The sequence below is a fragment of the Salvelinus alpinus genome, chromosome 19 (genome assembly GCF_045679555.1).
Source record: "Salvelinus alpinus chromosome 19, SLU_Salpinus.1, whole genome shotgun sequence".
Lineage (NCBI taxonomy): Eukaryota > Metazoa > Chordata > Actinopteri > Salmoniformes > Salmonidae > Salvelinus > Salvelinus alpinus.
In genome coordinates, this window is record NC_092104.1 from 34,010,416 (window position 1) to 34,031,866 (window position 21,451).

At 42.6% G+C, this 21,451-nt stretch overlaps 1 protein-coding gene across 2 annotated transcripts in view; it reads left to right on the plus strand.

Annotated features, from left to right (window-relative positions):
• The window catches only part of LOC139545401 (inositol polyphosphate-5-phosphatase A-like), a 46,018-nt gene that overhangs the window by 14,155 nt on the left and 10,412 nt on the right, over nt 1–21,451 (plus strand). Inside the window, exons 2-10 of one of the 2 annotated variants that reach the window (XM_071353128.1) lie at nt 341–515; nt 5,319–5,360; nt 5,812–5,912; nt 6,238–6,325; nt 19,418–19,481; nt 20,117–20,220; nt 20,462–20,514; nt 21,100–21,219; nt 21,332–21,416. In XM_071353128.1, the coding sequence (XP_071209229.1) occupies nt 5,343–5,360; nt 5,812–5,912; nt 6,238–6,325; nt 19,418–19,481; nt 20,117–20,220; nt 20,462–20,514; nt 21,100–21,219; nt 21,332–21,416 (633 nt within the window). In that variant the 5' untranslated portion in view covers nt 341–515; nt 5,319–5,342. The remainder of the gene's footprint in view (nt 1–340; nt 516–5,318; nt 5,361–5,811; nt 5,913–6,237; nt 6,326–19,417; nt 19,482–20,116; nt 20,221–20,461; nt 20,515–21,099; nt 21,220–21,331; nt 21,417–21,451) is intronic. The other variant, XM_071353127.1, reaches the window with a different exon arrangement.

Consider the following 21,451-nt stretch of genomic DNA (forward strand, 5'->3'; position numbering starts at 1 on the left):
TGGGGGGTGAAAACCTTCACCGTTGGGGGCGCTTGCTGAGAGGGGTGGCTCCCAAACATCACCATCCAAATCAGCTGCATTCTCCACTCTGTGGTGAATTTAAAAAAGGGATATTGTTGTAAGACACACAGAATTACAGTTGACAAAATTTACAAAATGCCATTACTGTGAAGTAAAAACACCAAGCCTAAACTTTATCTGTACAGTGAGTGATGATTGTGTCGGAGGAGATGTCTGCCGTTTTATGGGCTCCTAACCAATTGTGCTATTGTCTGTGTTTTTTCGAGTTATTTGTAACTTATTTTGTACATAATGTTTCTGCCACTGTCTCTTATGACAGAAAAGAGCTTCTGGATATCAGGACAGCGATTACTCACCACAGAGTGGACGAAGATTTTTTCTTTAACGAGTCAGACGTGGAGGATTTACTTCAGACACCCGACAAGGCCCAAATCCCCGTCATTCGTATGAAGAAGAGACAGAGATATCGGGGGACGTAGGTCAGGGATCTGACGGTGAGTGAGTAATCCCCCTCTACCATCAGTCCTATTAGCCAAAGTGCAGTCATTGGATAACAAAATGGATGAGCTCCGATCAAGACTATCCTACCAACGGGACATTAAAAACTGTTATATCTTATGTTTCACTGAGTCGCGGCCGAACGATGACATCGATAACATACAGCTTGCTGGGTTTTCGGTCCATTTGGCAAATCTGACCATAACTATCCTCCTGATTCCTGTTTACAAGTAAAAAAAAAAAAAAAAAAAAGCAGGAAGTACCAGTGACTCGCTCAATAAGGAAGTGGTCAGATGACGCAGATGTTAAGCTACAGGACTGTTTTTCTAGCACAGACTAGAATATGTTCCGATATTCTTCCAATGGCATTGAGTACACCACATCAGTCACTGACTTCATCAATAAGTGCATCGATGAGGTCGTCCCCACAGTGACCGTACGTACATACCCCAACCAGAAGCCATGGATTACAGGCAACATCCGCACTGAGATAAAGGGAGCGGGACGCTTATAAGAAATCCCGCTATGCTCTCCGTCGAACCATCAAACAGGCAAAGCATCAATACAGGACTAAGGTTGAATTGTACTACACCGGCTCTGATGCTTGTCGGATGTGGCAGGGCTTGCAAACTATTATGGACTACAAAGGGAAGCACAGCCGCTAGCTGCCCAGTGACACGAGCCTACCAGACAAGCTAAATGCCTTCTATGCTTGCTTCGAGGCCAACAACACTGAAGCATGCATGAGAGCATCAGCTGCTCCGGACGACTGTGTGATCACGCTCTCCGTAGCCGATGTGAGTAAGACCTTTTAAACAAGTCAACATTCACAAGGCCGCAGGGCCAGACGGATTACCAGGACTCAAAGCTCATCACTAAACTAAGGACCCTGGGACTAAACACCTCCCTCTGTAACTAGATCCTGGACTTCCTGACGGGTCGCCCCCAGGTGGTAAGGGTAGGTAACGACATCTGCCGCGCTGATCCTCAACACAGAGACCCCTCAGGGATGCGTGTTCAGTCCCCTCCTGTACTTCCTTTTCACCCATGACTGTATGGCCAAGCACGACTCCAACACCATCATTAAGTTTGCCGACGACACAACCTGATCACAGACAACGATGAGACAGCCTATAGTGGAGGTCAGAGACCTGGTAGTGTCGTGCCAGGATAACAACCTCTCCCTCAATGTGATCAAGACAAGGAGATAATTGTCGACCACAAGAAAAGGATGAACGAGCACACCCCCATTCTCATCAACGGGGCTTTAGTGGAGCAGGATGAGAGCTTCAAGTTCCTTGGTGTCCACATCACCAACAAACTATCATGGTCCAAATACACCAAGACAGTCGTGAAGAGGCCATGACAATGCCTATTCCCCCTCAGGAGATTTGGCATAGGTCCTCAGATCTTCAAAAAGTTATACAGCTGCACCATCAAGAGCATCCTGACTGGTTGCGTCACCACCTGGTATGGCAATTGCTCGGCCTCCGACCGCAAGACACTACAGAGGGTAGTGCGTATGGCCCAGTATATCATGAGGGCCAAGCTTCCTGCCATCCAGGATCTCTATACCAGGCAGTGTCAGAGGTTGGCCCAAAATATTGCCAAAGACTCCAGCCACCCTAGTCATAGACTCTTCTCTCTGCCATTTCATGGCAGGTGGTACCGGAGCACCGAGTCTAGGTCCAAAAGGCTTCTTAACAGCTTCTACCCCCAAGCCATTGGACTCCTGAACAACTAATCAAATGGCTACCCGGACTATTTGCATTGTCCCCAAGCCCCATTTTTACGCCACTGCTGCAGTCTGCTTATTATCCATGCATAGTCATTTTACCTCTACCCATCAGTACACATTAGCTCAATTACCTCACCTAACCAGTGCCCCCGCACATTGACTCTGTACCGGTACCCCCTGTATATAGCCTTGCTACTGTTATTTTATAGTTGCCCCTTAATTGTTATTTTTCTATTTTTCTTATTAATTTTTTACTTCAGTTTATTTGAGTAAATAATTTCTTAACACATTTTTCTTAACTGTATTGTTGGTTAAGGGCATGTAAGCATTTAAAATGTAAGGTCTACACCGGTTGTATTCAGTGCATGTAACATACGATTTGATTTGACTCGCATAGAAGGTGTGAAGCACACACACACACCGTTGCAAACAGTAACACTTTGGAGACAAAGGCAGAGGTGAGAACCACAAATAAACAATGGCCATGAGAGTGTAATGGTCTCTCCAAAGTTAAAGGGATTTAACTTAGAACTGCAAACAGTGAACTAATATGAAACATGGACAATAACTACTTTGGAATTATATAACATTGAAATTACTTATTACATAGGCCTATAAACTAAATCCAAAGCACAAAAATCAGACAACATAAAAAAAAAAAAATGGAATACATATAGTAAATCATGAAAATAATTGACTTACAGATCTAAAAGTGGATCCAATCCTTCTAGAAAGCGATCTTCGTCGGCCGAGTCGAAATCCTTGTCCAAATCATTCCCCTGATCCGAGTCCAACTCTAGTATACATTTTCATAACTGCCTCTTTTTAGCTTCCTGTTCGATATTCTTAGTAAAAAAAAAAAAGTCCCCCTTGAGAAACCATCTTTTGTGCTAATGTTATGAAATGAAAGATATGAAATCTGTTTACAATGTAATGTAGCGTACTTGATGCGGCTCGTCTCCGAGCCAGGTAGCAATGGTTCGCATTACGCTTCGATCACACCGACAGCATCATTGCGTTTTGATACACCAGAATTACATAAATTTCCAATGAAATGCTGCGTTTGCCTTGCAGCATTGCGTTGCAGAGGCAGTTGCAGAGTGGTGCATACTTTAGATTTATCGAACATATGCCTCAAACTGTATGCGTGACGGCTTGACAGAAATGATAGCAGAAGGTGAATGTTTTACTTTTGTTGCATACATATCCAGATGATGCTGCGTGCTATTTTGCGCAAGGACGCTGTCGGTGTAATCGAAGCGTTACACATAACACGGAACCCAAACCGGCTGCACGCGTGCGCTATCGTGCATAAATTTATTTTGCCCCCCCACACTAAACGCGATCACGACACGCAGGTTAAAATATCAAGACAAACTCTGAACCAATGACATTCATTTGGGGACAGGTCGAAAAGCATTAAACATGTATGGCAATTTAGCTAGTTAGCTTGCACTTGCTAGCTAACGTTAATTTGTCTTATTTAGCTAGCTTGCTGTTGCTAGCTAATTTGTCCTGGGATATAAACATTGAGTTGTTATTTTACCTGAAATGCACAAGGACCTCTACTCCGACAATTAATCCACACATAAAACGGTCAACCGAATCATTTCTAGTCATCTCTCCTCCTTCCAGGCGTTTTCATCTTAGAATTTATATGGTGATCGCATCTAAACTTTCATTGTATTACCACGACAACCGGCAACAAAGTTCGTCTTTCTATCACCCACGTGGGTATAACCAATGAGGAGTTGGCACGTGGGTACCTGCTTCTATAAACCAATGAGGAGATGGGAGAGGCAGGACTTTCAGCGGGATCTGCGTCAGAAATAGGAATGACTTCTATTTTAGCCCTTGGTAACGCAGACGCTCGTTGGCACGCGCGAGCAGTGTGGGTGCAATAATTGAATAACATGGATTTCTAAATTTATTTTGCGACGTGTCCGGTCTGGGCAGCATGTAAGGTTCTAGGCCTTGCTTTGTCCCACCCAGGTCAACTGCATATCCCTGGATATGCCACGTAAGCAGGACACATCATATTTTTCATGCGCAAAGATAGGCACTCGGTGGACATTCAATGTTGCCATTAAGTCATACATCATCAAATAATATTGGCAATATGTTAGATTTGTTCCTACCAACCTAAGGATTAATTTCATAACCCCATGTAGTTATAGCTCAAACACAGACCAAATCGAAGCTTACCTTGTAAGATGTTTGCTGTTTGATAAAAACGTTGTGTTAAATAAACATTTTGACTCTCGGGGCTTGTGATCAATAACAGTAGGTCACAAGCAGACAAATAAGACATCCTCATGATCTGTGGAGTCCCGGCTTTCGGTGTGAATCAACGTATTCCCTGTTTATTTTGTTCATGCTTCACCACGCTAACCGGAATGTAGGTATCAGCCATCTTGAAATTAGGTAATCTGCTCTGCCTGCCCTTATACATTCGTATGCCCATATATAAGTCACACCAAAGATTAAGGCACAGATCAATAACCAAGACACTCAGCTTTCTGCATACACCCTGCTTTTGCAGATAGGGGCTACTGTTCTCATACCAGACTGAATTGAATAAAAAAAACTCTAATAGGGTCACCAAATATGGGGACTTTACATTTAAGAGGTTAAACAATATGGAAGGACAAATAGCTAGTTTAATCTCACATTAACATTGTGTATTGCATTAGTTAAGTGTTCAACATATAATCTTACCTGTTTGGTCAATCATGGTGGGTGTCTGCATAAACCTTACTGTATTCCCACCGAAATGTTTGACAAGACTGTGTTGTGTTTATCCACCTTTCTGCATGTTTTATATCCTCCACTGTCAAATGCTAATATATTATTAAACATGGTCAGTGGAGAGGAAAGGTGCCTGGTCAGGTTGATTGGTACACCTGGGTTGACATGATAACTTCCGGGATCTCATTTAAACCATTATGTTTATGTCCTTTGTGTTTTATATGTCTCAACTGTTCAGTTATTATATTTGACTGTAGGCTAAGTGGTAGAAACCATGTGTGAATTTAAAATGTTTATGTTTTTAAACCAACAGGTGGGTGAGATTGAGAGTGACTGGATGCGAGAATTCTTTGGGGTGAGTTTGGATCCCTCTCAGGTGTCCACTATAGAATGGATCCTCAAGTAAAACAAATATTTCTGTGACTCTTCCTTACTGTTACTACATAGGTCAGCTGTTTTACTGTTGAAATGCAAACACCTTAAGTCACTCACTCATTCTGTGACCAAATCATGAACACTCCTGGATGGTGGACTTTGACCAGATATGGGCATTATAAACTGTCATTGCTACTTAAGCTTTTCAATATCAGTCATTAGATACTGGCTCCATTCCCAAAGAAGTGAAAAAGACACTTTCTACTATTTAGCCAAAACATTATGCCTAGTAAAAGTCCAAAGTTGTAAAAGTAATCTTAAGAAATATTATTTACTTACCAGAATTCAGTAGCTAGCCCCACACTTACCACCATTATGGCACATGATTGTGGTAGATTAACGGCCTGCCTGATGTCTCTGTTTTTTCACAGACAGTCCAGAGTCACAAACCACGCTTCATCGCCCTGCATTTCCAGGAGGTTGGAGGGAAGGACTACATGGTCAACATGGGCCATGCAGAGAACTTCTTTTGGTAAGATATCACTGTGCCAAACTCTATGGTTCACGTTCCAAAGTATTCATAAATGCTGCCTAGACTCATTATAGTTTTCTGACTATTTTATCTAATCAGCAGTATAACTCTCATGATTTATCTGGCAGGTGGTGTGCCAGAAGGGATTTTAACTGTGAACATTTTTATAAAATCTGTGTGAAAGACTATATGATGTTATCATAACCTCAGACATCTACTGTCCACACCTCCCACCAGACAACCAAGTTCCTAAAAAGTAATGATACTGTGATATTGTATGCAGCAATATGTTCAGCCTATTCTTCTCTCCTCCTCTGGTCTTCAGGAACATTGAGTCCAATAAGGAGATGAGGGACTTTGACAGGGTCTGCACCTATGTGGACAGCCACTTCAAGAACGTGGACAGCTTCACTGTGAGTTCTACAGTGATCAACTGACTGAAGTTGAATTGAGAGACTCTCTGTAACCACCATGCTTGGTCTAGGGTTACACAAATTTCAGTTGTTTGACATGAACATCGATATAGTAATGCAGTGGAGCTTGATGGACATGAGGCCTAGGTTAAGCAATGACATGTTGTGTAAATCCTTACAAGTGTTACCATTGGTGTCTTTGTCTTTAGGGCTCAGACACACTAATAGCATTTGCTGGCCGAGAGTACTTAGCACCTCTGAACGTAATTTGTGAACTGAGTTTTACATGTAGAATCGTGTGAAAAATGAGGCTGTCAGACATCTACAGTGGGTGGTCCCTAAAACACAGTGGGGTGAAGGATCAGTAGATAAATGCTAGATCCACATTCGGTGGAATGTGTACAAGCCTTTAGAAGAGCTTGTATCTCCTACGACAGTCAAATTATTGTTCAGACAGCAGTGTACCTCTGTGACCACAAGGTGGGGCCCTGCTCCATACTACTGCTCTACTGAGGGCCAGAGGCCCTTATAAATGCCCTGTTGTTTATTTTTAGATTGAGAAACAGAGGGAATATTGCATATTAGAATATCAATATACATTTTATGCTAGCCAAAGCAAAATGCTATCTTCAGGACATCAATTCTGTAAAGGTCTTACTTAAATAATTTGACATTTCTTTTCAAGCATACCTGATACACTCACCTTGTTGAACATGATATGAGTATTTTGAACATGATCATAGGGTGAGGCTTTACATTATCGTTTCATTACATAGACAGGGTAGCCATATTTCTTTTACAAAAAGCTTGTCATTTAAATATATAAATATCTGCTTTTCTCCAATAGTATAATCTGAGGACCAAGCTTCAACAACATGAAAGCAGTCAATGCTAACCCACCGGACAGCTCAGGTTTATCATTGACTTAGGGTCTCGCAGTTTATTTGAACATTAAAACTAGGGTGACTGAACAAAAATGTAAATGCAGCATGTAGTGTTGGTCCCATGTTTCATGAGCTAAAATAAAAGATCCCGGGAAATTATCCATACACACAAAAAGCTTAATTTCTCAAATTGTACATTGGGTAAAGGTAAAGACTCCGCGCTAGAAAATGGTATGTCATACACTGCAGTTGAGGAACAATGGGAAAGTAATTCTGCTTTGAAAGTTGATCAACTTGTAACCCCACTTTTGAGAAAATGGCCCTTGAATGTTTTGGTACACCTACAGGAGAGCTCTTCTTTGTCTACACCCATTCCGCATCGTTCACACCCTCTTAAGCCTTAGCCCCACCCATCTCTTTAAGGATTCACATGTGAGGCCATCTGGTAAACACATACTATTTCAAATAAAATGTAAGTTTATTTGTCACATGCACAGGATACAGATGGTGTAAACGGTACACTGAGATGGTTACTTGCATAATAGCAATATCAAAATAAGAAAGTGTCCAGATCAAAATATTTGATACATATTTTATAATTATTAGATTATTACCCGACACACTTGTCTAAATTGATGGGTCATGTGAAGGAAATGCTATAACCACCCCCCAGCCACATCTAGCTAAGTGGATGGGTCACTATTGTCTACACATGTTCATGAAATACAATAGATGGACGTAATCACCCCTGGCTATTTTGATGGGTCAAGTAATAATCCGGACGAAGTGGAGTATTTTGTTTAGTCATGTAGCTAGCTAAACAATGAACCGGCACAATCCCAACTCATACTACTACCAATACAAACATTGTAATAGGCGTAGTATGAATCTGCAGGTAGCTAAAGCTAACAAACTAGGTTCAATGTTAGCTAGCTAATGCAAATAGATTTCTGATTTGAATAATATTACTACACAGATCATACATGTAACGTTAACTAGCGAGCCAGTAAGCTAACATTCGCTAGCTAAATAACAGTACACTTTAACTTGCAATAAAAAATCATTTCTGACAAAATTAGAAACTTATATCTGAAAATGTAGCTAGACTCTTACCCATATATGAACGCTTCACGGCAGACTGGAATCATTTAACTCCGTTTTGTTTGTAGCTACATCTTGTTTGGCCAGCATTGTGTCAAGTCACTCCGATTCACACTGACCGTGACAGAAAGCAGAGGTGGGACCAAGTCATTGTTTTACAAGTCACAAGTAAGTCTCAAGTCTTAGCACTCAAGTCTCAAGTCAAGATAGGCAAGTCCGAGTCAAGTCTCAAGTCAAGACTGTCAAGTATCAAGTCAAGTCTCAAGTCTTTAATTTTGAGTTTCGAGTCCTAAACAAGTCATAATGTGCTCTTTTTTCCACCTTTATTTAACCAGGTAGGCTAGTTGAGAACAAGTTCTCATTTACAACTGCGACCTGGCCAAGATAAAGCAAAGCAGTTCGACACATACAACAACACAGAGTTACACATGGAATTAACAAACATACAGTCAATAATACAGTAGAATAGGTCTATATACAGTGTGTGCAAATGAGGTAAGATAAGGGAGGTAAGGCAATAAATAGGCCATGGTGGCGAAGTAATTACAATATACCAATAAAATACTGGAGTCATAGATGTGCAGGAGATAACAAGAGTAATAGTTGGTATATTACATTTACGCAAATCACGAATGCTTTTAAAAATATCAATATATTTATTGCTTTCCAATAAACGTTATATTTCCATGGAAATACATGGGTAGCCATGAGAAAGACACCCCCCCCCCAATAGTGATCGACTATCGAGGATTGCTATGGGGCGCAATCGGGCGATGTAGGCTTGTACACAATCGCCCAACCTTGTTTTAGGAACGTCAGGCAGGATTTAGGCTACCAACTGCCTAGCCAGTTGTAGCTCAATCTTGGGTGCAATGATCACGTTCCCACACTGACTGACTGTGTGGAGGCTCATTGATTTAACTTTACGCTAGCCTACATGATACACTAGTAAAGTAATAAAATATATAGCTGTCGGCTATATTAGCCACGACTTACCGTTCTTTGTGCAGCTTCAAATGTCAAACAAAGTTGGAAATTGTTGCGCCTCCATCTGTAATTTTCTTCCCGCATGTTTTTCAAGTTGCAATCCGTTTCTTGTTGATACAGCGTTGTCTTTATATCCGAAAATAATAATTTGGGGTATCATCTTTCCAAGGGCTCCATCTGAATTCACCCGCCGATGTTCCTCTGCACTGCCTCGCACAACTTTTTCTCAGCTGGCACAATTTTATTGGCTGCTGTTCGATTCAAACTGTAATCCATTAAATGAAGAGTTGATGCGCTGCACACTTTTTTAAATAGCATAATGTTTAATATTTGGGCTTGGGGAGGGTATCAAGTCAGGTTGAGTCATAACGCTCAAGTCCAAGTCAAGTCACGAGTCAATGGTGTTAAAGTCAAAGTCGAGTCCAAGTCATCATATTTGTGACTCGAGTCCAAGTCATGTGACTCAAGTCCACACCTCTGGCAGAAAGTAGCCCATCACTTTTCCAACTGATCTGTCGATTGCACCTGCTAAATTCAGGGGATCAATGTTGTTGAGAAAAGTAGCAAAACTTTTGTGGCTAACGATATACAGTGGGGAGAACAAGTATTTGATACACTGCCGATTTTGCAGGTTTTCCTACTTACAAAGCATGTAGAGGTCTGTAATTATTATCATAGGTACACTTCAACTATGAGAGACGGAATCTAAAACAAAAATCCAGAAAATCACATTGTATGATTTTTAAGTAATTAATTTGCATTTTATTGCATGACATAAGTATTTGATACATCAGAAAAGCAGAACTTAATATTTGGTACAGAAACCTTTGTTTGCAATTACAGAGATCATACGTTTCCTGTAGTTCTTGACTAGGTTTGCACACACTGCAGCAGGGATTTTGGCCCACTCCTCCCTACAGATCTTCTCCAGATCCTTCAGGTTTCGGGGCTGTCGCTGGGCAATACGGACTTTCAGCTCCCTCCAAAGATTTTCTATTGGGTTCAGGTCTGGAGACTGGCTAGGCCACTCCAGGACCTTGAGATGCTTCTTACGGAGCCACTCCTTAGTTGCCATGGCTGTGTGCTTCGTGTCGTTGTCATGCTGGAAGACCCAGCCACGACCCATCTTCAATGCTCTTACTGAGGGAAGGAGGTTGTTGGCCAAGATCTCGCGATACATGGCCCCATCCATCCTCCCCTCAATACGGTGCAGTCGTCCTGTCCCCTTTGCAGAAAAGCATCCCCAAAGAATGATGTTTCCACCGCCATGCTTCACGGTTGGGATGGTGTTCTTGGGGTTGTACTCATCCTTCTTCTTCCTCCAAACACGGCGAGTGGAGTTTAGACCAAAAAGCTCTATTTTTGTCTCATCAGACCACATGACCTTCTCCCATTCCTCCTCTGGATCATCCAGATGGTCATTGGCAAACTTCAGACGGGCCTGGACATGCGCTGGCTTGATCAGGGGGACATTGCGTGCGCTGCAGGATTTTAATCCATGACGGCGTAGTGTGTTACTAATGGTTTTCTTTGAGACTGTGGTCCCAGCTCTCTTCAGGTCATTGACCAGGTCCTGCCGTGTAGTTCTGGGCTGATCCCTCACCTTCCTCATGATCATTGATGTCCCACGAGGTGAGATCTTGCATGGAGCCCCAGACCGAGGGTGATTGACCGTCATCTTGAACTTCTTCCATTTTCTAATAATTGCGCCAACAGTTGTTGCCTTCTCACCAAGCTGATTGCCTATTGTCCTGTAGCCCATCCCAGCCTTGTGCAGGTCTACAATTTTATCCCTGATGTCCTTACACAGCTCTCTTGTCTTGGCCATTGTGGAGAGGTTGGAGTCTGTTTGATTGAGTGTGTGGACAGGTGTCTTTTATACAGGTAACGAGTTCAAACAGGTGCAGTTAATACAGGTAATGAGTGGAGAACAGGAGGGCTTCTTAAAGAAAAACGAACAGGTCCGTGAGAGCCGGAATTCTTACTGGTTGGTAGGTGATCAAATACTTATGTCATGCAATAAAATGCAAATTAATTACTTAAAAATCATACAATGTGATTTTCTGAATTTTTGTTTTAGATTCCGTCTCTCACAGTTGAAGTGTACCTATGATAAAAATTACAGACCTCTACATGCTTTATAAGTAGGAAAACCTGCAAAATCGGCAGTGTATCAAATACTTGTTCTCCCCACTGTATCTTACAAAAACGGCATGATAGAAAGGAATATCAACATATACTAAACAGCTCACGTTACAGACAGAATCATGCTAACCAATCGAAACTCTTCTCCTGGCATGTCCAGCCCATCTATTACCTCAGCCAATCATGGCTAGTGGGAAGGTTCCTGAATTTTTCCGTGGCTAAACCAACTACGCTCCTAATTTAACAATTTTAAATAAAATTGTATTGGTCACATACTGTACACATGGTTAGCAGATGTTATTGCGAGAGTAGCGAAATGCTTGTGCTTTTAGTTCCGACAGTGCAGCAATATCTAACAAGTAATCTAACAATTCCACGACAACTACCTAATACACACAAATCTAAGTAAAGGGATGGAATAAGAATATGTACATATAAATATATGGATGGGCCATGACCGACCAGCATAGACGAGAGGCAATAGATGGTTATAAAATGCAGTATATACATCTGGGATGAGTAGTTCAAGATATGTAAACATCATTATCAAAGTGGCAATAATAAAGTGACTAGTGATCCATTTGTTAGAGTGGCCAATGATTTCAAGTCTGTATGTACAGTTGAAGTCGGAAGTTTGCATACACCTTAGCCAAATACATTTAATCTCTGTAAAGATTCCCTGTCTTAGGTCAGTTAGGATCACCACTTTATTTTAAGAATGTGAAATGTCAGAATAATAGTAGAGAGAATGATTTATTTCAGCTTTTATTTCTTTCATCACATCCCCAGTGGGGATACACTCAATTAGTATTTGGTAGCATTGCCTTTAAATTGTTTAACTTGGGTCAAACGTTTCGGGTAGCCTTCCACAAGCTTCCCACAATAAGTTGGGTGAATTTTGATCCATTCCTCCTGACAGAGCTAGTGTAACTGAGTCAGGTTTGTAGGCCTCCTTGCTCGCACACACTTTTTCAGATCTGCCCACAAATTTTCTACAGGGTTGAGGTCAGGGCTTTGTGATGGCCACTCCAATACCTTGACTTTGTTGTCATTAGGCCATTTTGCCACAACTTTGGAAGTATGCTTTGGGTCATTGTCCATTTGGAAGACCCATTTGCAACCAATCTCTAACTTCCTGACATGTCTTGAGATGTTGCTTCAATATATCCACATAATTTTCCTTCCTCAAAATTGTCCTTCCTTTGTGAAGTGCACCAGTCCCTCCTGCACCAAAGCACCCCCACAACATGATGCTGCCACCCCCGTGCTTCACGGTTGGGATGGTGTTCTTCGGCTTGCAAGCGTCCCCCTTTTTCCTCCAAACATAATAACAATGATCATTATGGCCAAACAGTTCTATTTTTGTTTCATCAGACCAGAGGACATTTCTCCAAAAAGTATGGTCTTTGTCCCCATGTGCAGTTGCAAAGCATAGTCTGGCTTTTTTATGGCGGTTTTGGAGCAGTGGCTTCTTTCTTGCTGAGCGGCCTTTCAGGTTATGTTGATATAGGACTCGTTTTACTGTGGATATAGATACTTTTGTACCTGTTTTCTCCAGCATCTTCACAAGGTCCTTTGTTGCTGTTCTGGGATTGATTTGCACTTTTCGCACCACAGTACGTTCATCTCTAGGAGACAGAACACGTCTCCTTCCTGAGCGGTATGACGGTTGCGTGGTCCCATGGTGTTTATACTTGCGTACTATTGTTTGTACAGATGAACGTGGTACCTTCAGGCGTTTGGAAATTGCTCCCAAGGATGAACCAAACTTGTGGAGGTCTAAAGTTTTATTTCTGATTTCTTTTGATTTTCCCATGATGTCAAGCAAAGAGGCACTGAGTTTGAAGGTGTATGTCAACTTCTGACCCACTGGAATTGTGATACAGTGAAATAATCTGTCTGTAAACAATTGTTGGAAAAATTACTTGTCATGCACAAAGTAGATGTCCAAACCGACTTGCCAAAACTATAGTTCGTTAACAAGAAATTTGTGGAGTGGTTGAAAAACGAGTTTTAATGACTCCAACCTAAGTGTATGTAAACTTCCGACTTCAACTGTAGGTAGCAGCCTCTCTGTGTTAGTGATAGCTGTTTAACAGTCTGGTGGCCTTGAGATGGAAGCTATTTTTCAGTCTCTTGGTCCCAGCTTTGATGCAACTGTACTGACCTCATCTTCTGGATGGTAGTGGGGTGAACAGGCAGTGGCTCAGGTGGTTGTTGTCCTTGATGAGCTTTTTGGCCTTCCTGTGGTAATACAGGCCGACAGGATGCTCTCAATTGTGCATCTGTAGAAGTTTGTGAGGGTTTTAGATGACAAGCCACATTTCTTCAGCCTCCTGAGTTTGAAGAGGCGCTGTTGCGCCTTCTTTACCACACTGTCTGTGTGGGTGGAGCATTTCAGTTTGTCCGTGATGTGTATGCCAAGGAACTTGAAACTTCCCACCTTCTCCACTGCTGTCCCGTCGATGTGGATAGGGGGGTGCCCCCTCTGTTGTTTCCTGAAGTCCATGATCATCTCCTTTTTTTGTTGACGTTGAGTGAGAGGTTGTTTACCTGACACCACACTCCGAGTGCCCTCACCTCCTCCCTATAGGCTGTCTCATCGTTGTTGGTGATCAAGCCTATTACTGTTGTGTCGTCTGCAAACCTGATGATCGAGTTTGAGGCATGCATGGCCACGCGGTCATGGGTGAACAGGGAGTACAGGAGGGGGCTGAGCACGCACACTTGTGGGGCCCCAGTGTTGAGGATTAGCGAAGTGGAGAGTTTCCTACCTTCACCACCTGGGGGCGGCCTGTCAGAAAGTCCAGGACCCAATCGCACAGGACGGGGTTGAGACCCAGAGCCTCAAGCTTAATGACAGCATTCTTACATAGGTATTCCTCTTGTCCAGATGGGATAGGGCAGTGTGCAGTGTGATGGCGATTGCATCATCTGTGCACCTATTGGGGCAGTATGCTTATTGCAGTGGGTCTAGGGTGACAGGTAAGGTGGCGGTGATATGATCCTTGGCTAGTCTCTCAAAGCACGTCATGATGACAGAAGTCAGTGCTACGGGGCAATAGTCATTCAGTTCAGTTACCTTTGCCTTCTTGGGTACAGGAAGCATTTGGGGACAGCAGACTGGGATAGGGAGAGATTGAATATGTTCGTAAACACACCAGCCAGCTGATCTGTGTATGCTCTAAGGACGCAGCCAAGGATGCCGTCTGAGCCGTTTAAATGTCTTACTTGCGTCCGCCACGGAGAAGGAGAGGGGGGGCGCAGTCCTTGGTAGTGGGCCGCGTCGGTGGCACTGCATTATTCTCATAGCGGGCAAAGAAAGTATTCAGTTTGTCTGGAAGCAAGATGTCGGTGACTGTGACGTGACTGGTTTTCTTTTTGTTGTCCGTGATTGCCTATAGACCCTGCCATATACGTCTCATGTCTGAGCCGTTGAATTGCGACTCCACTTTGTCCCTATACTGACGTTTCACTTGTTTGATTTCCTTGCGGAGGGAATAACTACACTGTTTGTATTCGGCCATATTCCCGGTCATCTTTCCATGGTTAAATGCGGTGGTTTGCCATCAATCCACGGTTTCTGGATAGGGTAGGTTTTAATAGTCACAGTGGGAACAACATCTCCTATGCACTTCCTTATAAACTCACTCACTGAATCAGCGTATAAATCTATATTATTCTCTGAGGCTACCCGGAACATGTCCAAGTCTACGTGATCAAAACAATCTTGAAGCGTGGATTCCGATTGGTCAGACCAGCGTTGAATGGTCCTCGTCACGGGTACATCCTGTTTGAGTTTCTGCCTATAGGAGGGAGAAGCAAAATGTAGTCATGGTCGGATTTGCCGAATGGAGGGTGGGGGAGGGCCTTGTAAGTTAGAGTAGCAGTGATCCAGTGTTTTGCCAGCCCGGCTACTACAATCTCGGCTTGAATTTTGACTCAAAGGGATCTTGACTCAGAAAAGCTTGGTGACCACTGTTCTAGAGTTTTTCCTGTTAACACTGTTAACGTTTCCCTTTACTGTGGCAATTGTGATCGAATCAACGCAATATTAGCCACTTTCAATGCAACATACCAAAACAAAACGAACTATGCAAGAGATTTTGTTGTAGGCAGAACACATCACAGTAGGATTCTATTGCATTGACATGCACTACTCAGCCCATACTCTACACAGACCAGTGCGGCATAAACAATCAGAGCTACAGTAGGCCTATATGCAAATAGACCATTGCAAAATATGGATCTGTGCCATTTACTTTGAACTGGACTTTGTTTACAGCATGAGCGGTCATGAGTAGATGAGCTTGTTTTGAGATTAAAGCGAGAGCTGCATGTAGCCACGTGTGCACATTTTGTTCATATCCTTTGCTTGTATCCTTTGTGAGTTATAAGCCCAGTTCTAGATCATTTGTAGTCAGCAATAGGGGAGTGATTGCTTCCTACAAGAGCACAAAACGTATACATTTCTAGACATCTTTGAAAAGTCAGGTAAATTGCTTTTTTTTGTCTTAAAGGGGCAGTGTTGTAGCCAATAGGCAGATGGCAGCATAATTTGTCTGATTCTCTGTAATAATGGTATTTTATTTTGTAAAGTATTTTGTCAAGTTTGTAAAAAAAATGTTTAAGTCTCATGGAATGTAGGCTTACATTGAACACCACACATTGGCTGCTACCGTAGGCTGAATGATATAACAGCTATTTCCATGTTAAAATGTTATGGGATGCATTTTCTATATATTTTTTGATGATGGGCCACTCTGGTAGGCCTACATTATGACCAAAAAGCCACAGTTGCCTACTTGGCCACTTTTAAAACTGTAATTTAAAGTGGGTACAGCCTCAGTGTTCACAGTAAACACACACTGGAAGTTGCACAGAATTTTCACAACGTTCAAGTTTGCACTCAGCAGACCAGAAATGTGCTCAGTGCAATTTTTTTTTAGAAGGAACATTGCATGTCACCCATTGAGCATGTTTGGGATGCTCTTGATCAATGTGTACTACAGCGTGTTCCAGTTCCCGCCAATATCCAACAACTTTGCACAGCCATTGAAGAGGAGTGGGACAACATTCCACAGGCCACAATCAACAGCCTGATCAACTCTATGCAAAGGATATGTGTCACGCTGCTTGAGGCAAATGGTGGTCACACCAAATACTGACTGGTTTTCAGATCAACGTCCCTACCTTTTTTTAAAAGTTATCTTTGACCAGCAGGTGCATATATGTATTCCCAGTCATGTGAAATCCATAGACAAGAGCCTAATGAATTTATTTAAATTTCCTTATATGAACTGTAACTCAGTAAAATCTTTGAAATTGTTGCTTGTTGCCTTTATTCCTGGAACATTCAATAAATTCCCTGGTTTTCCCTAAATCCCAGTTGGATGTTTTGTTCTCCGTGTGTAGGCAGGACCTTGGGTTACATGCTGAGCTTGTATATTTGACCTGTGAAAGGAATAGAAATACCAACACACTTAACTGTTGTATCCTTTTGTATAGTTTATTGCAACGTGACAGTATGTGGGTGGGAATGTTTCTCTTAGTTATAGTATGATGAACTGTATATTCTGAAAGTTATAGAGTGTGAGTACACACAGAGGCCATGTGTTTAAAGGCTGGTTTATACACTTGGTCTTGGCTCTCCCCAGGTCTTATCCTAATTTATTCTCTGGCCCCCCACCTCTCTCTAAATGTAACTACAGTATATGACTGTGTGTCGGTACAGCACTAAACTGCCATTATAGAGCTGTAGGAGGCTGTCTCGGTCATGGACGCTGTCTCAATCTCCACACCTGTCATACTGCCAGCTCTTAGACCAACTCTATCTTCAGCCTCCTTTCCAATGGCCTCTGTACCTGGAATAAGTACTGTTTGCCAGCGGTTTTAATTCTGAGCCACATTCTAACTGTCATAGTAGAGCCTGGTTCCTAATGGTCTGGCAGGTCAACACAGTAGTTGTTGCATAAATCCAGTCTTGGGAGGGTCCATCCCTATCACGTGCAGAGTGGCACAGTATTAACCCTAACCCCACCCAGGTGAGACCCTAACACTGGAGACCTGACAGTGGGGGTCAATGGATCTGTCCACACTCAGAGTGTGTGAAGTGGAGGGGAAAGTCAATGGCCAGGTGTGGGGAGACAGGCCAAAGTCAATAAATTTAACTCTAGATTAAAACTATTGATCCCAGGCCATTTGTAAACAATAAATAAGGGCTGAGGGGAGTGGCGGACAGCTGGGACTATGTTTCCGCTGTGCTGGGGTGTCTGCGCCCCTCCTCCCCTGCCCTAAGAGGGCTGCAGCCCCCAATGCCTCATTCTCATTTCGCCTGTGCCACCCACATTGATTTTCAATTTGTTTCTCTTCGGCTGTGGATCATCAGCTCCCTGGCCAGGAGAGGCTGAGGGATAGGGGGGAGGGGTCTCTGTTCAAAGGGGCTGTGAGGAGGGAGGCAGGCATGCAGGCATTCCCTGTACAAATGGTGTTTTGATAAAAAAATCACTTGTAAGTCGATAGTTTTTTATTAAACTGTGCACAAACCTGATTGATGAAGATAGGTGGTTGGCAGAGTATGTGGAGGAGAACCTTTCTGTGTGTGTATGTGTGTGTATGTGTGTGACATTAAGGTTTTTATGAAAAGGCACAGCAGACTTTTACAGTCATAAAACAGTTTTATGGTTTTAAGAATATCAACAACAAAAACATCCAATGCTATTGATACCTTCACTATATATACAGTACATTATACAATGTTTCTTAGTCGGTAAACACTCTTAAAACTGCCACCATGTTGTCTCCAAACTGAGCTAATGCTCAAGCAAACTAAAATGTGATGTAATTTAATAACTGCTATAACCAAGGGATTCAGTTTAATTAGTCGATGTTAGATCGAACTTGCGAGACCCTCCGTTTAGTCCGTACCCCCTTTCTCTCCTCTAACCCCCAGCTAACCCCCCTTCCTCCCTCAACACAACATGGACAGGTCTGTCCCTAATCGCTGGTCACCCGGGCTAGTTGGAGTAGGGACAGCTCCATCCCATTAAATGAGGATTGCTCTGGCAGTGAAGATGAATGGTCTCTTCAGGGAGAGATCTCTCTTGCCGTCACGCCTGAGACCCTCTGGGTGCCGCCATATTTTTCTTCGTCCCCGAGTCGCAGCCGTCAAGGCGGCAGACAGCAGCCGTACTGCTTAATACCTTTTAAATTGTTTTAATTTTCTGTCTTTATTGATCTCAGGGTTTGATTAATCAGATCATTGAAGCAGGCAGTTAGTACAATCAAAATTGTCAGCCCATGTCAGGGATGATTAGGTGCTAAAGTGTGTTTGTGTGCTTGCGTGTGTGTATATGTGTGTGTGCACGTTTGAGTGTGTACTGTGTACATGTTATTGCAGTAAGACTATGTGTTTCTGTGGAGAAAAGTGAGTTGAGCGTAATATAATTGCTTGAAAAAAGGGGAGGATTGAAGGCCGGGTGTGTGTGTGTGGCAGGAGACTAGATCTACTGAAGATTGGGATGGTTCATGATAATAATGGAATCAGGATCAGATCATGTTGGATGACACTGACTCAGCCATTAGGTTGTTTCTTTAAGTCATTATGACTGTATTTTACCACTGAAGCCTGAGGGCTGTGTCTGACCAGCATGGTCTAGCATGTCTCTTGAGCATGTTGAAGTGAATAAAGCTGTTTCGCAAGAAATTATGACGTTGAAACTTGAAACAACTATTTGGCATGGATTCAAACTATAAGTGAGAACTGTACGAGGTATTTCTTGAAGGATGCAATATTGGAAAATCAGACATTCTATATTCACTAAAATAAAAAATTCTGTCTACCTGTACTGTACTAGCTAATGTACGTAATAAAATTGCAAACTTAAATCAAACTCTATACTATCATCAATGCAGCAAACTGCCATTCTCTGCAATTGTTTTAAAGGAGCTTGTATTTTATTATTTGTCCTTACAGGCCTTGGGAAGCATGTACTTCATCCATAAGTCATTGAAAAACATCTACCAATATGATTTTAATGGTAAGGACATTACAATCATATCTGTATGACATCATTATTGACTTTGAATAACAAAAGATTAATGACACTTTGTTATCACCTTATGATGGATCACTTCCATTCAGGCCCTGCACATGGCGATAATTTCAGAACATCTGCATCAGTCCTGGTGTGCAAACTTGGCCCTTTGTAATATATCATGATTATAATATAATTAGAGTTTGGCACAAAAGAGTTTAGGAGGAAGCAAGATCAATTTTGTATGTCAGTCTGGAGATTCCTGTCTGTATTTTTATATAACGTGTCTGATCATCTTTTGAACGCCGCCGGGGGATGGACACATCTTTTGGCCCAGACATATCAGTGAATCTGAATTGAAAGTGGGATGTATTCTTTTCTTGTTGCATAGTCCAGTCACGTTAGGCATGGAAAAAGCTCTTCAGAAAAGGCTTATGGAAGAGCCATTAACATCCCATGCCTGCCATGTTCTGTGGCGCCAGTCAGATCAGTGCACAGTGACCAAACACTGCCTAATGGCCTGATTATAGGTTCTCTGATCACATATGGTGCTGTTATAAGCTGAACGTCACTTTATTGATTAGTGTTTGCATGTTTTCTCACTATTTTACCCTTCCACGCCTCTCTCCCCCTCACAGTTAAGGATTTTAAAGCAGTGTCTGGACAGAACAAGTATGTAGGCTCCCTGGATGAAGTAACCACAGTGGAGAAAGAAAAATTCCTGAAGAATTTCTGGCCCGATGTAAGTGTGTGTGTGTGGGCTGGGAGGTCAGGGTGGGCCGGGATGTGTTGGGACAAATGGGTCTATAGGGGCTGAAGGGGGAGTCTGCCCAATCTGACAGGGATATGAGACAAATTGTATTGAATAATCAATAATTACCAGAATGGCCCTCCAATGAGTTAGTTAAATGGTGCTATTTGTTGAACATTTCACATACAAAACATTCATCGGTATAGCTTCTGTTGTGTGATGTGTTTTGCAGTTCAAATGGTCTAGGAAGGGCTTTATGAGGACCCGGTGGATCATTCACAACCAGTACGTGCTCTACTCTACTCTACATTACTCTACTCTACTATCTACTATCACAGCTCATCAATAGACAGGGACCCACAGAGAGAGAGGCTGCTCGAACAGTCACAGCCAGCTGTCAGCCCATTGCTCACTGCTACTGCAGTGGTTGAAGCTGAAGCTCAGCAAACACCCTCGGTTTCCTCTGCACAATAGTTACTATTTGCCCTCCTGTGTCACTACCACCGGGTCTTAGACAAAAGGAGTTCATGGGCAGAGTGCTACAAGGTCACCCTGTAAGTAAACACAGCCTGCCAGTTGTATGCACATTAATTGTGTTCGGGTGGCAGCAGCAGAAAAGGAGTTAATGCTTGGCACAGGAGACAAATGTGTTTCTTTGTGGACTAGCATGCACCTCGAGTGCACTCACTAATAAGTAAGCTCTTCATAACTACCACTGAACGGTTCCCACACATACACACGTGTAGATTCGATAGAAGGCAATAACAAATATCTTCCCAATGATTTTCATTTTTTCATAGATCTGCCTGCCACTTCTGACTTTGTGTGTGTGTGCTTGCGTGCCTGCGTGCATGTGTGTGCTCTCGGCAGGGGTCTGGACCTAGTCAACGTACACCTCTTCCATGATGCCTCCAACCTCATTGCCTGTAACGCCAGTCCCTCCATTTACTCAGACAACCGCCAGAAGGCCCTGAGATATGTCATCAACAGGTAAGCCTGTCCATTCTCAGCTTTGGAGAACAACTCAAGTGCAACTACTTGAGAGATATAAGGCTTTTGCATTGAGCCCACTTCGATTAAGACCACTGTCGTTTCCTTCCAGGATATCAGACAGCAGCTACACCCCACTCCCCTTCTTCTTGTTTGGGGATTTCAACTTCCGCCTGGACACCCTTAGCCTGGTCCAGGTATTATTACATGGCCCACTTCCTTAAGAATTTAA